Below are 18,039 nucleotides of genomic sequence, written 5' to 3' on the forward strand. Positions count from 1 at the left end.
AGTGTTAACAGGAGGTCATTTTAGTGTACTTGTCTGCATGACTTCATAAACGATGGAGGCGAGACTTCTCTTCTTGTTCTATGTCTCGGCAGGTAAGCACCTCATTGTACACAATTTATGCCTTTTTAAAAATTAAAACAAAAACACCCCCCACACACATTTTATTAGTTGCACGTTCAGACAAAATGGTCTCTCAAAGGTGCTTCATTTGTAGTATTAATATTCATCTCTAACCTGGGGAATGAAATATAGTGTGCATTCTGTGTAGTGTCATGTCACAACCGTCATCTTTAAGGTTCTAATTATGTACTTTAAGGTATTTAAAAAAAAAAAAAAACTCCATATCTTGGGGGGGGGAGTATGTAAAGAATATTTTTAAGTACATTTTTTCCACTTCCTGTACTTTCAGAATGTTTTAAAATGGTACCTTTTTTAATTTATACTTCATTATGTTGCACTGAACTATACTTTAAGCGTCTTTTTTGAAAGACAATTTCAGTTACCTCTCTAAGTAGCACTAAGTAACATTATTAGTATTTACTTTGCGTGTACTAACTGTCCATAAACTCCATTCTTAAATCTACTTGAGTGCAACTTAAGTTAAAAAAAAAAATGTATTTAACATTTGTTTAAACAGGACTTAATTAAAATTTAAAGATGCTTAAGTTGTCATGGACTGTTCCAAAAGAATGCATTTACTGTGTTTTTTTAAAGTATATATATAAAGTTCGAACATTAGAAGTATAGTATGTGCTTTTCATAGTAATTATCCTTTTAAAGGTGCACGTAAATGCACTTCAGTTTTACTTTTAGTTATTAGACAAGTTTAATCCGGCAAATACAGTTTATACCCATTGTAATCCTGATCCCTGTACTTCACTTTATGGTACAACATATAACTGATGGCCCAAAAAAAAAAAAAAATTTTTATTGTTGCTATTTAAAATAAAGCAATATTAAACACCCCGTATCCTTTGAATAATTTTCACCAAAACTCTGAATGTTCTTACATTATTACACAAACTATAGCTATGAGAATAAGTAGCCATATTCACAGACACACGATATTACAATTTATAAGAATACAATTATTATATATTAATATATACCAAGCCAATCTTGAGATTGGGGTCATACAAGAGGAGAAAACCTCAAGTGTGTATTAGTTAATTTTGCCTTTATCTTATTTGCGACAGGCACCTGTGAATGTTTGGCTTCACTGGAGCTCATCTCCTGCTAAAGCCGATCTTACTCAGTGTGTCTATATATATATATATATATATATATATATATATATATATATATATATATATATATATATATATATATATAATTTATTTATTATTGGTTAGGGCCAGAATTACTAGTATTCTAGGTAAAGATGTCCAAAAAAGGGGGGGGGTGTCTTTGTGGTTAATTAGCTTGACCTCAGAAAAAGGATCTTTATTAGGAGCATGTGCTCATTCATGCAGTTATCCAATCAGCCAATCATGTGGCAGGAGCTCAATGCATCCGGTCATACAGATAGAAATCAAGAGCTTCAGTTAATGTTCATATCAAACATCTGAATGAAGAGTTTGAGTGTGCTGTGGTTGTTGGTGCCAAATGGCTTGGTTTGAGTATTTCGGAAACTGCTGATCTCTTGGGAATTTTACACAACAGTCTCTATAACAGTTTACACACACCCAATCGTGTGACAAACAAAAACAGCAGTTGTGCAGATGTTCATGAGTAGGCAGAGGAGAATATCCAGAAGCAGGTTTAAGTGAACAAAGAAGCTACAGTAACTCAGATAATCACTCTGTACAGTTGTGGTGAGCAGAAAAGCATCTTAGAATGCACAACATGTCGAACGACAACAACAAAAGCCCATGTTAGTTTTCAGTCCTATCCGCTAGGAATTCGAGATCTCACTGGGTACAGGCTCACCAAAACTGGAGAGCTGATCGTTGAAAAATCATGCCTTGGTCTTTTTCTTGATCTTCATCTGTCCTGCTGCTTTGGATTGGCTGATTGGGTTAATTTATATACACAAACCTATGTCACAGGGATTTTTTTTTTCTTGGTAAGAAAAAAATGTGTGTAAAAGTTAAAGAACCGTGAAGTAAACTTCTTGCTTGTTGCATCTTTTTCATAAGCTGCTGCTGCCAGTGCTGTCAGTACTTCCACAATAAAAACGTGGTTTGACCTTCCTGGCTTACGCGCCGCCATCTCACAGAAAGCCATGATCCAGTGCTGTTACTCCTGTACGTGTAAACCAGACGTTATGTGGATACAGATTATTATGGTTTCCCAGAACAGTAGTGAAGTTAATGTTGTAGATCTGAAAAATGGACGAGCGGAGATCAGACAAGAAGAAAAAAGCGAGACACTGCAGTGCTCAAACCTGATGCTAAAAGACCTCGTGCTGAATGATACAGGCCTGTATCAATGCACTCTAAAGGAATCCAACAAAACTGTCAAGACACCCGGCACCTATTTACAAGTGTACGGTGAGTGGAAGATATTTTCAAGTTGTTTTGTGTGCATATTTGTCTTCTCATGCCAGCATTTAATATTTTTATATTCAAATTTTACTATTTGATTTGGCATATTTAAAAGTTATTCCACGAAATCGAGTCGTATATGAGCTGATAGCCGAGGCACCGCGTTGGCTATAAGCCGTGTACGACGAGATTGAGTGGAATAACGGTTTTATTCTATCCACGTTCACTGGATTTTGAGAAACTGAGCATTTTTTTTTATTTTTGGCAAATCTGATAACTTTATCCAAAACGTCCGACAAAACCGTTTCTGTTTAGAATGTAAACAAACCTGCAAAATCACAGTAGCATTTTGTGAAATTTTTTTTTTTTAAAAGCACGTTCTTACCATCAAATACTTTTATTCCATGTTTTGTTGCTTTTTGTATTTTTTGATGCTTTTTTTTCGTCCTCGGTTGGTTCAGCAACACGCTCCGCCATATTGTTTTTCTCAACTCCCAGTATACGGGCTTGATAGCCTTGGAGTAGTCACCAATCAGAGCGCGCGATTGCTCATATCCAGTGAATGTGGCTAGAAGAATTATTGTTGTATTAAAATGTAGTCAATGCTCAATGAATCTCAACGTTATTTTGCATTTAGTTCAAAGTTATAAAATAAATAATGCTGCGGTCCGTTTTTGATCTTTAACGCACACAACTCTATCGAAAGTGTGTGGAAACTATATTTAATAGAAATATCTTAAAGATGGCATCAGTTTTCTGAGATTGTTGCGAATCTTAACACCTGCTTGTTCAAAGGGTGCAGTTCTGCAAATTTGACAAGGAACCATAGTATAAATAGAGATCTAACTGTCTATGTTCCTCATTAGAGCCTGTAATAATGATTCTGAACATCGATGAGCGGAGTAAAAACAGCATCATCACTGCTGAAGGTGTTTTCCTGTTGCTGTTTGTGCTCCTTCCTGGCATCGTGCTCATCTGCAAGGTCATTTATGCATGGATTCATATGCAGTACAATTACAGTAACATGTAAAACAAATTACTATACAATCCACAAATAAGCAATATTTTAATATTTCACTAATTCATAATGACCTGGGGGGGGACCCGAGTAATTGTTCTTTTGTTACTGAACTTGCACACCTATTTTAGAAGTTTTATTCTTTACGCAAGTATTGCTATTGAATACTTAAGTTATTTCACGAAATCGAGTTGTACATGAGTGGATAGCCGACGAGACGTGGCGCGCCGACTGACTGACTGACTAGAATAACTTTCACTGGATTTTGAGAAATGGAGCATTTTTATTTTTTGCAAATTTAATAAATAAATAAATAACTTTTTATACAAAACGTCCGAAGTCATTTCCGCTTAGACTGTAAACAAACTGGCAAAATGACCGTAGCAATTTGTGAAAAATGCGAAAATAATTCCTGAAAAAAAAGATGTTCTTACTATCAATTTTATTCCTTTTTTTTTTAGATATATTTTTGAGGTTTTGTTTTCGAGTAGTTTTTATTTAGTCCTCGGTTGGTTCAGCGACACGTGCCGCCATGTTGTTTTTCTCTACTCACGGTATATGAGCTGATATCCTAGTCATAGAGTAGCCAATCAGAGCTCATATCAAATATTTATTCTGAATTAGCAAAATATCTTCCAGGGCTTAGCGAACTAGCTTGTCATCAGGCGTGATCAGTTCTTTTTCATCGGTCGGAAATATTTATTTTAACTCTTGAATATTTTTTGGGAAATTTGACAAATAAAAACTTTATACAAAACGTACAACAAAATCATTTCTGCTTAGAATGTGAACAAACCAGTGAAATGACAGTAATTTGTGAACTTAAAGGACTTGTAGCATTTGCTACTTAAAGGGTATGTAATGCCTGTAAACCCCACTTTTTTCCGTTGTACAAAGCAACAATCATTATGTTGATTGACTATGCGTTTTTGAACCATAGCTGATCCAAAAGGCCATAAATTAATGAAAAATCAACAAGATCAACCGATTTTCACGGACTCTGCTGAGACTGAACAGGGAGATCCCGAAAGGGTGCGTGACGTCACGTGTGTAACAATTTGGATATCAGTTTCGTTCATGTGCGCAGCAGTGGTTCGACCAGTCTTGATATGGATTCACGTTTTTGAGAGAATTCTGATATGTCCAATGTAGGGGCAGATGATTATCAAGGATATTCCGGAGTAACTGGTTATCTTTTCAAGCCCCCAAGACGAGAAACTGCCAGTTCGCCCAGTTCACGACAGTCTTCCTGTGTAGCATGTGCAAGATGTAGAGATAGAGAGATGTGCAGAACGCAGTGGTTACCTTTCATCATGTTTTCCTGAACAAAGCTAAAAAACAAATCGAGTCTTAGAATATTGCAATCTGAGGGCATTTAACACGTTTCAGTTAATAATTAATGATTGCATGCATGTGCAATAATCATCTTCTTGTTAAAGTGCATCAGATGGGATAAGATCGGATGTCGCGAGCATGTAAATGTTGCTTATAATCCTGTGTGTATGAGAGAGAGAGATGATGGGGGAATCGCTGAACTGTCCAAATGTCAGATCAAATGTTATTTATTAAATAAGCAGGTTTCTTTTTTTGCTCCAGTAATTCCCATGTGGTTGTTTTGGTGGTGAACACTTGATGAATCAGATTTATTATTAGTAGGCGACACGAAATCTGCTTGCTTCATTTGCACAAACCTCACCCACTATTGCTTTAGATTAATGTCATTTCTTGGAAATTTGTGAACGGAATGTCCTGTTGTAAATGAATTTGAACATCCAAACACAACTCGGCACTTTCCCATCGTTACTTTTTGTAAGATTCCGACAACAATATCCAATTTCAATGAGTAAACAAGCACGGTGTCAGATGAACGGAAATGACCCAGATAACCGGGGTTCCACACGTGATGTCATGCGAGATTAGCCCTGAGGCAAGGCTGCCTTTTTCCGGGATCCAGAAACGGTGATTTATTGATACTTTTTTGCTTGATGGTAAAATAATAAATAATTATTATTTCCCCCCTTGGCGGCACAGTGATGTAGTGGTTAGCACTGTCGCCTCACAGCAAGAAGGTCCGGGTTTGAGCCCCGTGGCCGGCGAGGCCTTTCTGTGCGGAGTTTGCATGTTCTCCCCGTGTCCGCGTGGGTTTCCTCCGGGTGCTCCGGTTTCCCCCACAGTCCAAAGACATGCAGGTTAGGCTAACTGGTGACTCTAAATTGACCGTAGGTGTGAATGTGAGTGTGAATGGTTGTCTGTGTCTATGTGTCAGCCCTGTGATGACCTGGCGACTTGTCCAGGGTGTACCCCGCCTTTCGCCCGTAGTCAGCTGGGATAGGCTCCAGCTTGCCTGCGACCCTGTAGAACAGGATAAAGCGGCTAGAGATAATGAGATGAGATAATGGTCTTTTAAAATTCCACATCAATATAGCGGAGAATTTAGGGCCACATGGCTCTAAATTCATGAATTCTCATCTCATCTCATTATCTCTAGCCGCTTTATCCTTCTACAGGGTCGCAGGCAAGCTGGAGCCTATCCCAGCTGACTACGGGCGAAAGGCGGGGTACACCCTGGACAAGTCGCCAGGTCATCACAGGGCTGACACGTAGACACAGACAACCATTCACACTCACATTCACACCTACGGTCAATTTAGAGTCACCAGTTAACCTAACCTGCATGTCTTTGGACTGTGGGGGAAACCGGAGCACCCGGAGGAAACCCACGCGGACACGGGGAGAACATGCAAACTCCGCACAGAAAGGCCCTCGCCGGCCACGGGGCTCGAACCCAGGACCTTCTTGCTGTGAGGCGACAGCGCTAACCACTACACCACCGTGCCGCCTAAATTCATGAATTGTTCTATTTAAAAATAAAACTAATAAAATGGGAAGTCTGTGATTTGAATTCAGTAGTTTTCGGTCCACTAAACAAAAATAATTGGGTGTTTGGGAAAATTCTTTTTATGACCTACACTCGGAAAAATCTGAAAGGCAGTCTACCTTTAAATATTTATTTCTAGAAAAAAGCTAAATTGTAAAATAGAATATGAAAATCTAAATTTTGTAATGAGGAAAAGCATCTAAAAAAGGGGAAGCTGAGAAATGTATATATTTAATTGATGGTAATCTCCATAAATATTTGATATTTTTTCAAATTTTGATATTTCAAGAATTTCACTTGTTATACGTATATAAATGTATTGTACTGCATTGTTTCCTGATGATATAGTTCTTATTTATAGACTTTTTGTGACCAAAAATTTTGAATATTTTCCTCAAAAAATAAAGGGACCTTTTGGATCCCATTAAATTTTCACTTTTTTGTAGCAAAATATTGGTTACTGGTTCGATAATGTTAAATCTCTCTCACAGTCAAAGGGCTTGAATGAGGTGGAGAAACAAAAGGGAAAAGATGAAGAAAATATTTATGAGGTATGTCTTTTTTTGCATTTTATATATATATATATATATATATATATATATATATATATATATAAAACATCATACAAACTCTATTACTACACTAATTTAATTACATGCAAATAAACTGTTAACATTTAATTTTGTAAAAATATTTAATGTGAGCTACATAATCCTGTGTGTGATGTGTCTGATCAGTGAAGGTGATGTAATTTGCCTGACAGGAAATAACTGGTGATAATTTGAACATAAATAAGAGGAATTTACACTCGTTTATATCTATAGGGTCTAAACCTGGATGATTGCAATTCTACATATCATCAAATTCAGCGCTCGCTCGTCCAAGGACCATACCAGGATGTGATCAACAATGACGACGAGGATATTCAGCTGGAGAAGCCCTGAGTGGGTGGCTGTGAGGAGTCTGGATCAGTGTGATCTATAAACGCACACTGTGGCTTAATTGCTAATGTTTGCTTTGTCTGTTGTAGATATGAATTAGGGGCGTAACCAAATGTGAACACGTTATTCAGATTGAACACATAATGCACCCTAAATGAGTACAGATACAGAAGCAGGTGGAGTATCCTCTCTTTCTTTTTTTTTTTTTTTTTTTTTATCTTGCCAGCTTCAGGGCCTGAGATTGTGAGGTTTATACTTTTCAATAACGTTGAGCTTTAAAGAACAGCTCACTGGAGGGTTGCCAGGTTTGACCAAAAAAAAAATCCCCCAACTCAAAACCACATAAATAGGCTTGAAACTTTTGGGGAAACAAGTTAACATTGGTACACTTTTCTGATTTATAGTATACATCTGCAATATGTGGGTATTGTATGTAGAAACAGGCAACCCTACCCACACAAATTAAAAAACAAGTTCTCTAACTTGATACTAATGGGAGATTAAATACTCCATTTTAGCTTGACTGCCTTACTGAGCTCCACAATAAACCACATTTCTACCATATTTCTGTACAAGCAAAAACTATACCGTCTGCTTTCAGATCTTCAGTCATCGCTCCACGTAGCTCATTCAGACCACAACAATTGTTCTCCAATGTTATTAAAAGAAAATCATACAGGCGTTATAATGAAATGCGGTTTAAGTAGGTATGTCAGATGAGAATTCAAATTCAGTCCAAATTGCATGAAACTGCTCTCACTGAATTCAGAACTGAATGCAGAACAACATGCTTTTTACAGAATTAAAATGTTTATCCGTTCTTGAGATATTACAAATCAAAGACTGAAAAAACGGCTTAAGTTTTAGAAAACTGCTGTAATATTCGGTATGAGGATCGCGTGGTCCAAAATGGACCTCATTAACGAATCCGATCAAATGTTTTTTCTTACTAACTTTTCTATTTCTCAAGATATTCACATGGAAATTGGCAGGCACACAGATGGTTGTGTACTGAATACAAAGTTTGAAAAATTAGTAAAAACTAATTATGCAAATTAGTATTTAATTACTATTAATTATACTAATTAGGTAAAACCGTTAAATCGGTAAACACAATAAAAGAGTAATAAGATTATTTCTAATACCCTCTTTGTGCTCTGTAGGCCTTTGTATTTCTAAGTAGGGCCTGCTAGTGTTTATATTAAAGAATATAAATGATAATATTCACAGCTTTCAAGGTGAACCTCAAAAAAGCTGCGTGAGCCACATCCAATAAACAATTCACATTAAAGGTCCCATGGCATGGTGGTTTGTTGATGCTTTAAACGGGCTCGTGGAGGTTTCCGGATGTTATATCCGAAGCCTTTCTCGAAATGAACCCTCGGCACGTAGATATAGCCTCCTGGGAGAAAGCCCCGTTTCAGCCCTTTTCCCAATGCGTCGTTTTGCTAATGAGAAGCAGGAGGCGGGGAAGGGTAGAGGGTGGGGGGCGGGTCTTATCATTAATATTCATGACATGTAAACATGTTACCTCTGATTGGCTAACAGCACTGTGACGCTACCTCCAGTGGGTCAGAACAAGCGGATGTGGGTGTCTTACTATGGCGAGAGAGAAGGAACAAACCGCGAAGGGAAAAATACCGCGCGCTGACGTCATTAAGGTGCGGCGCGAGGAAATAAAATAAATTCAACAAATGTTTGGGTTTTTACTGAACAAACAAACAAATAAAATGAACGAGTGACTTAAAAAAAAAAGAATGTGGGTGTCTTTGTAAAAACTGTTTTGATTGACTATTATAACAGAGCATGCTGCATGCTTTTTGGTTTTGTAGCGCAGAGTACCTGGCTAACTGCAGGAAGCGGTTAGCTGCACAGCTAATGTAGCCACTGCAAGGCTAACGTGGCACCGATTTTAAAACACGGCAAAACGACTTAACAGTTATACACTTACTTGTTTGGTGTTGGTTGCTGATGCGGCAGGGATGCTTGGTACGGACCCAGGCTTCAGTGACAGTTGATGTGCAAAACCTGCCCTGTACTGTCCCAAGTTGTGGAAACATTCATCAGGAAAATGCTTCCGACAAACATACACCGTCTTAGGTAGACTCGACGGCGTATTATTGAAGTAAATAAAATTAAGCCACTGCGTCTTCAGGGGCTCTCCCGTCGGCAGTAAAAACAGACTCCTTTCTGTGTTGTCACATCCATGTACAGCGCAATTTCCATGTTTCGCTCGCTTAGGTGATGCCATGTTGTTGTGTCCTCTATGGTCTCCTCACTACAACTGGGCGGCGCAATCCATACAGTGGGTGGGAATCCGGGGGGGGGGATCATCTCCCTTGCTGACGTAGTAAAGGGAAGAGTTTATCGATGCGCCATTCTCAAATGTTGGGCATAGTTTGGTTTACACATTATGAAATTTCTAGCCACTGGGGTGACTTAAGAAGGTCAGAGGAACTCATTTTAACGTTAAAAAACCTCAGAAAGTGAAAATTTCATGCCATGGGACCTTTAACTGAATTGAAACGGACACTCGCGTTTCTGACTTCCAGTTTTTTAAAATATCATTCCAACCACTAACCTCTCAATATTTTTCACTAAAACAAATCCAGTTATATTCTAAAATGGTTATTTATTTACAGGAATCAGTTTGATTTGAAAAAATAAGTAGGTAAAGCTATGAAAGCTCACTTCAGAGTCTTTTGTGAATCATAACATCAAAACTAGCTGCCGGAAAATTTTGCTGAATACGTCATCAGAAACAGTGAGAGCGAGAGAACATCCCTATAAAAGTTATCTGATTGAGAATTCACGAGTAATCCAGTCAGAAACCGATCGGAAGAGAGAGTGAGAGCCTGACTGCTTTCCTGTGACTCAGAAAGCACGGGCAGTTTCCCGACGTCACACGAGCGGTTTTTTTACTCTGTTGTACCGACTTCAACCTGCTGTTACTCCCAAAGTACTGAACAGATCTTAATGGGATAAATGTCTTTGGAAAGCAGAAATTATACGCTTTTTTTTTTTTTTTTTTTTTTAGATATTTTTTTTGGGCTTTTTGCACCTTTATTGGATAGGACAGTGCAGAGACAGGAAATGAGCGGGAGAGAGAGAGACGGGAAGGGATCGGGAAACGACCCCGGGCCGGAACCGAACCCGGGTCGCCCGCATTCATGGCATGGCGCCTTAACCACCTGAGCCACGACGCCCCAGAAATTATACGCTTTTTAATGATCGTATTTATGATAGAAAATATTCAAGAGTTAAGCAATGACCGACTTGGAAACTTAGATGAGCGTCTGCATGCACAATTTTCACAGCACGGCCAGCGAGCGTCTGATATACCTAGTAGAAGGACCCCATTTTGACTCGCTGCAGTATTGTAACTGTATCCCGTTTTTACAGGAATGTAACAAACCCAAAAACTAACACACATCTGTTGAAAGATTATTAGAAAGTTGTTATCAACTGTAGCTTAATTAACAGTTTAATTTCTGGAAGACGTTGTTTTGAAACATCGTTAGCTTGCAAACTCGATCACATTCGATTAAAAGCTTGTCAGAAAGTCCCACAGGACATCAGGTTCATAAATTGAATTCAATAAAATGAGGTTCTGCTGATGATTTCCAGTGTTTTAGGGTAGAGTGGTAGGATTAACATAAAAACAGACCGTTCCCACTTCTGATTTAAATCTGTATACAAAATCAGATATGAATATTTTGATCACTAAATGGATACAGATAATGTCATGAGGAGAAATGTCTGCTTGCCAAGTTAACCAGGTATTATTAGGCATTACACAATGTCTTCATAGCTTTGGTATAAAACACGCATCACAGGTTTCAGTTCAATTCAGTTTTATTTATGTACTGTGTTGAACAATAGACATTTTCACAAAGCAGCTTTACAGAAACATATTAACTCTAGATATAAATGTTAAATATATATACATTAGGGTGCATGAGTTGCCCTCACTTTCATAAAATCTGATGCATTTTTGTTTGGGTGTTCCTTTTCACCAATAAAGACATCCTATAAAATTTTTTGACCATATTCAAAAGTCTAATGGTGGCACCATGAGGTTCATTTTTTGCCAAAAAATGCTTATTTTATGTTTTCGCGTAAGGTTTGAATCACAATGTTGGACTCCATTTATTGATTTCTTGTGACCCAGAGATCATGTTAAGAACCTTTGCAAGGGATTGAGAAGCATTAATGTGATTCATAATACATTTGTATTGTTTACAAGTAGTTGAACAATGATTCAATGAAGAGCTAAAACTCAAACTGTGCTTGATAATATATTTAGAATATGTACTAAAAATGTGTATCTAAGATATCTGGTATACTCTATAAGGTGTCGTAATGTTTCATGAAAAGTGATCGAAATTTTGTCATAAAAGTCATAAAATAGCAGCTTTTTCCATAACTTTGAGCTCCTGGTGCCACCATTAAACTTTTGAATTTTGTCAAAATATTTCACCCAGTGTGTTTTCTTACCAAAAGGAACATAAAAACAAAAATGCATCATGATCGGAGGAACTTTTCATTTTTAGGGGGCAGCTGATGCACCCTAATGTACATTTATGAGCAAGTCAGAGATGACGGTGACGAGCAAAAACTCCCTGAGACAGCATGAGGAAAAGACCTTGAGAGGAAACAGACTTGGGTAACACGGAGTTAAAGTTTAGTGCTTTAAAAAAAAAACCTGATAAAATGGAAAGTGACTCCTAATGATTTTAACTTAACACACACATGTATACTAGAATGTTTAGGTGAACAAAAGAGATTATAATAAGATATGGTATGAGGTAGCTGTATGGATCAGTTGGTTGAAAACTTCCATACAGGGATTTATAATTATAATCACTGTGCAGAAGAAAGTGCAGTAAAGATGTGGTTCTGCAGTAGGTATGTTACTAGCTGTAGTAGAATACTTATATTTATTCCAAGGTTAGTTCTGGTCCAGCTGTGTTTATATTCAGTGTTACAGCACGCATGCTTGTGCGATACTATATTGCTTGAATAGGAAGCGCTGTTGTGATTGTGTGTAATGCTTTTAATAAAGATTATTTTACAAAACATTTGCAAGACTAATTTCTATTCTTATATCTAAATATATATAATAAACATTTATTTAACCCACATTCACTGGATATGAGCAACTGCACGCTCTGATTGATGACTACTAGGCTATCAGCTCATGTATCATGAGTAGAGGAAAAACAAAATGGCGGAGCATGTTGCTGAACCAACCGAGGACAAAATAAAAACTCTACACAAAAACAAAACCCCAAAATATCCAAAAAAAAAGCAACAAAATATGGAATAAAAGTATTTGATGCTAAGAATGTATCTTTTTATTTTTCAAGAATTATTACTATAGCATTTTTTACAAATTGTTACTGTCATTTCGCCGGTTTGTTTACATTCTAAGCGGAAATGATTTTGTCAGATGTTTTGTATACAATTTTTATTTATCGAATTTGCAAAAAATAAAAATGCTGTTTCTCAAAGTCCAGTGAATGTGGATAGAATAAAAATTATTCTTCTCAATCTTATTGTATATGGCTTATAGCTCATGTGCAACTCGATTTTGTAGAATAACTTAGATAAATATTGTATATGTACATATATGCATGTAGTGTGTATATACACAGTGTGTATATATATATATATATATATACACACACATACACACGGTGTCTCAAAAAAATGTACTCACACTTTGAATGACGAGAAAACCTTTATTTATGAACATAGAGTGAAATGGAATAGCTTCGAATACAGAAGACAAATGTAATTGAAGAATCATGTTCGCAAATGTTCAAAGTGATGACCATTATTGTCCAGACAACGCTGATAACGCGCACCAAGGGATTCGCAAACGTCACGAAACAGGTCATTAGGAATATCGCAACATTGTCTTCCAATTTCAATGCATCAATTGTTCTTGGTTTGGTGCGATAATTTCCTGCCATGCTGTGATTAATTAATTACACCTGCAACACAAAAAAGGCAGCATGTTAGGGACAGTTAAAGTGTGAGTACATTTTTTTGAGACACCCTGTGTGTGTGTGTGTGTGTATATATATATATATATATATATATATATATATATACTGAACAAAAATATAAACGCAGCACCTAAAGGTTTTATTTATTTTGTACATCCGATACTGATTTTTTTTTTCTGCCCACATCAAATGATAGTATAGCATACTAGTAAACATTTTTTGAAAAAAAAAATGTCCCTCTACTCAAGTTCTGAGCAGTGCCCAGACTTGAGATAATCCATGATCCAGTCAGGTGTGACCATTGCAGACAAAAATTTCACTGAGTAATGCATGTCATGACCATCCTTTATGTGGGGCCAATAAAAGGCCACCCTAAAATGACAAAAATGTTCAAATGTCAAGATGCCACAGATGACCAGAATCAACCGGGAACGAGCCATTGGCATGCTGCAGGCTGGAATGTCCATCAGAGCTGTAGGGCGTCAATTGGGGGTGCTATTCCACGATAGTCCGCCTCCGACGACGATTTCAGCAGCATGGCACCACAGACAACATGCCACATGCACGCAGGCCACGTGTCACCACTCCAGCACAAGACCGGCATATCCGTCTGACCCACCTGCGTGATCGGTGCCGGACTGCAACACGGACCGCAGATGAGACCATGGGGAGACACAATCGCAGGGTCAGCAGTCAAACTGTGAGAAACCGACTCAGAGAAGCTGGCCTCCATGCACGTAGACCTCATCGAGGATTGGACCTGACTGCTGGGCGACGACGTTCTCGTCTGGACTGGGTTCGGGCACATAGAAAATAAAAATGAATATGAATTTCTATCTGAACATTTGTATTTCATAAAATATGGACCACTGCGTTTATATTTTTGTTCAGTATATATATATATATATATACACACACACACACACACACATAGGTGCTGGTCATATAATTAGAATATCATGAAAAAGTGGATTTATTTCAGTAATTCCATTCAAAAAATGAAACTTGTATATTATATTCATTCATTACACACACACTGATATATTTCAAGTGTTTCTTTTAATTTTGATGATTATAACTGACAACTAATTAAAACCCCAAATTCAGTATCTCAGAAAATTAGAATATTGTGAAAAGGTTCAATATCGAAGACACCTGGTGCCGCACTCTAATCAGCTAATTAACTCAAAACAACTCCAAAGGCCTTTAAATGGTCTCTCAGTCTTGTTCTGTAGGCGACACAATCATGGGGAAGACTGCTGGCTTGACAGTTGTCCAAAAGACGACCATTGACACCTTGCACAAGGAGGGCAAGACACAGAAGGTCATTGCTAAAGAGGCTGGCTGTTCACAGAGCTCTGCGTCCAAGCACATTAATAGAGAGGCGAAGGAAAGGAAAAGATGTGGTAGAAAAAAAAGTGTACAAGCAATAGGGATAACCGCACCCTGGAGAGGATTGTGAAACAAAACCCATTCAAAAATGTGGGGGAGATTCACAAAGAGTGGACTGCAGCTGGAGTCAGTGCTTCAAGAACCACCACGCACAGACGTACGAGTATGCAAGACATGGGTTTCAGCGGTCACATTCCTTGTGTCAAGCCACTCTTGTACAAGAGACCGCGTCAGAAGCGTCTCGCCTGGGCTAAAGACAAAAAGGACTGGACTGCTGCTGAGTGGTCCAAAGTTATGTTCTCTGATGAAAGTAAATTTTTCATTTCCTTTGGAAATCAAGGTCCCGGAGTCTGGAGGAAGAGAGGAGGGGCACAGAATCCACGTTGCTTGAGGTCCAGTGTAAAGTTTCCACAGTCAGTGATGGTTTGGGGTGCCATGTCATCTGCTGGTGTTGGTCCACTGTGTTTTCTGAGGTCCAAGGTCAACACAGCCGTTGACCAGGAAGTTTTAGAGAACTTCATGCTTCCTGCTGCTGACCAACTTTATGGAGATGCAGATTTCATTTTCCAACAGTACCAAAGCCACCAGTACCTGGTTTAAGGACCACGGTATCCCTGTTCTTACAGTAATTGACCAGCAAACTCGCCTGACCTTAACCCCATAGAAAATCTATGGGGTATTGTGAAGAGGAAGATGCAACACACCAGACCCAACAATGCAGAAGAGCTGAAGGCCACTATCAGAGCAACCTGGGCTCTCATAACACCTGAGCAGTGCCACAGACTGATCGACTCCATGCCACGCCGCATTGCTGCAGTAATTCAGGCAAAAGGAGCCCCAACTAAGTATTGAGTGCTGTACATGCTCATACTTTTCATGTTCATACTTTTCAGTTGGCCGACATTTCTAAAAATCCTTTTTTTTTTTATTGGTCTTAAGTAATATTCTAATTTTCTGAAATACTGGATTTGGGATTTTCATTAGTTGTCAGTTATAATCATTCAAAATTAAAAGAAATAAACATTTGAGATATATCAGTCTGTGTGTAATGAATGAATATAATATACAAGTTTCACTTTTTGAATGGAATTACTGAAATAAATCAACTTTTTCATGATATTCTAATTACATGACCCAGCACCTGTGTGTGTGTGTGTGTGTGTGTGTGTGTGTATATATATATATATATATATATATATATATATATATATATATATATTAGGGTACATCAGTTGCCCTCACTTTCATAAAATCTGATGCGTTTTTGTTTGGGTGTTCCTTTTCACCAATAAAGACATCCTGTAAAATTTTTTGACCATTCAAAAGTCTAATGGTGGCACCATGAGGTTCATTTTTTGCCAAAAAACACTTATTTTATGTTTTCGCGTAAGGTTTGAATCACAATGTTGGACTCCATTTATTGATTTCTTGTGACCCAGAGATCATGTTTGCAAGGGATTGAGAAGCATTAATGTGACTCATAATACATTTGTATTGTTTAAAAGTAGTTGAACAATGATTCAATGAACAGCTAAAACTCAAACTGTGCTTGATAATATACAGTTGTGTTCAAAATAAAATGTGAGTAAAGCTCAAAATCCTTATAATAGTTTTTATTTCCATGCATTGGGAACAATGCACATTATATTCTACATCAAAACATGAAGAAAAATGTATCAATATTTTAATTACTTTACAGAAAATGAAGAAAAATGAACATTGGGCTGTTCAAAAAAATAGCAGTGTCTGCATTTTTCATTACAAACTCCAAATATTTACTGTATAAACTGAAAAAATCTTAAGGATTTAGTATTCCTGTGAATCACTAAACTAATATTTAGTTGTATAACCACGGTTTCTGAGAACTTCTGGCACCTGTGAACAGGTATTCCAGCCCAGGATGATTTGACAACATTCCACAATTCCTCTGCATTTCTTGGTTTTACCTCAGAAACAGCATTTTTGATGTCACCCCACAAGTTTTCTATCGGATTAAGGTCCGGGGATTGGGCTGGCCACTCCATAACTTTCATTTTGTTGGTCTTGAGCCCTGATGCTGCTCGCTTACTGGTGTGTTTGGGGTCGTTGTCTTGTTGAAACACCCATTTCAAGGGCATTTCCTCTTCAGCATAAGGCAACATGACGACCTCAAGTATTTTGATATATGCAAACTGATCCATGATCCCTGGTATGCGATAAATGGGCCCAACACCACAGTAAGAGAAACATTCCCATATCACGATGCTTGCACCACCATGCTTCACTGTCTTCAGAGTGTACTGTGGCTTGAATTCAGTGTTTGGGGGTCGTCTGAAAAACTGTCTGCGGCTCTTGGACCCAAAAAGAACAATTTTACTTTCATCAGTCCACAAAATGTTTTTCCATTTCTCTTTAGGCCAGTCGATGTGTTCTTTGGCAGATTGTATCCTCTTCAGCACGTCTTTTTTTTAACAGTGGAACTTTGCGGGAGCTTCTTGCCGATAGATTAGCTTCACACAGGCATCTTCTAAGGGCGGCACGGTGGTGTAGTGGTTAGCGCTGTCACCTCACAGCAAGAAGGTCCGGGTTCGAGCCCCGTGGCCGGCGAGGGCCTTTCTGTGCGGAGTTTGCATGGTCTCCCCGTGTCCGCGTGGGTTTCCTCCGGGTGCTCCGGTTTCCCCCACAGTCCAAAGACATGCAGGTTAGGTTAACTGGTGACTCTAAATTGAGCGTAGGTGTGAATGTGAGTGTGAATGGTTGTCTGTGTCTATGTGTCAGCCCTGTGATGACCTGGCGACTTGTCCAGGGTGTACCCCGCCTTTCGCCTGTAGTCAGCTGGGATAGGCTCCAGCTTGCCTGCGACCCTGTCGAAGGATAAAGCGGCTACAGATAATGAGATGAGATGAGGCATCTTCTAATTGTCACAGTACTCACAGGTAACTTCAGACCGTCTTTGATCACCCTGGAGCTGATCATTGGCTGAGTCTTTGCCATTCTGGCTATTCTTCGATCCATTCGAATGGTAGTCTTCTGTTTTCTTCCACGTCTCTCTGGCTTTGCTGTCCATTTTAAAGCACTGGAGATCATTTTAGCCGAGCAGCCCATCATTTTCTGCACTTCTTTACAGTATACGTTTTCCTCTCCAATCAACGTTTTAATCAAAGCACGCTGTTCTTCTGAACAATGTCTGGAATGACCCATGTTTCTCATGTTTTCAGAGAGAAATGAATGTACAACATGTGCTGGCTTCATCCTTAAATTAGGGCCACCTGACTGACATCTGTTTTTTCACAGAATGAATGATCTCACTAATTAAACTCCACACTGCTAT

At 38.3% G+C, this 18,039-nt stretch overlaps 1 protein-coding gene across 1 annotated transcript; it reads left to right on the plus strand.

Annotated features, from left to right (window-relative positions):
- Positions 1-7: 7 nt before the first annotated feature.
- Positions 8-8,784, plus strand: cd79a (CD79a molecule, immunoglobulin-associated alpha). Its single transcript, XM_060900923.1, has 5 exons — positions 8-92; positions 2,139-2,492; positions 3,353-3,468; positions 6,874-6,933; positions 7,207-8,784. Exons 1-5 carry the CDS (start codon positions 53-55, stop codon positions 7,324-7,326), a joined length of 690 nt encoding a protein of 229 aa, XP_060756906.1. The 5' UTR covers positions 8-52; the 3' UTR covers positions 7,327-8,784.
- The last annotated feature ends 9,255 nt before the right edge of the window (positions 8,785-18,039 follow it).

Source organism: Neoarius graeffei, chromosome 19 (assembly GCF_027579695.1).
Source record: "Neoarius graeffei isolate fNeoGra1 chromosome 19, fNeoGra1.pri, whole genome shotgun sequence".
Classification (NCBI taxonomy): domain Eukaryota; kingdom Metazoa; phylum Chordata; class Actinopteri; order Siluriformes; family Ariidae; genus Neoarius; species Neoarius graeffei.

Bases quoted from the DNA above. Each gene is read 5' to 3' on its own strand.
- cd79a (XM_060900923.1), top strand. From the start codon at position 53: ATGGAGGCGAGACTTCTCTTCTTGTTCTATGTCTCGGCAG. The intron at 3,469-6,873 runs GTCATTTATGCA...TCTCTCTCACAG, and splicing joins GCATCGTGCTCATCTGCAAG to TCAAAGGGCTTGAATGAGGT. The intron at 6,934-7,206 runs GTATGTCTTTTT...TTATATCTATAG, and splicing joins ATGAAGAAAATATTTATGAG to GGTCTAAACCTGGATGATTG.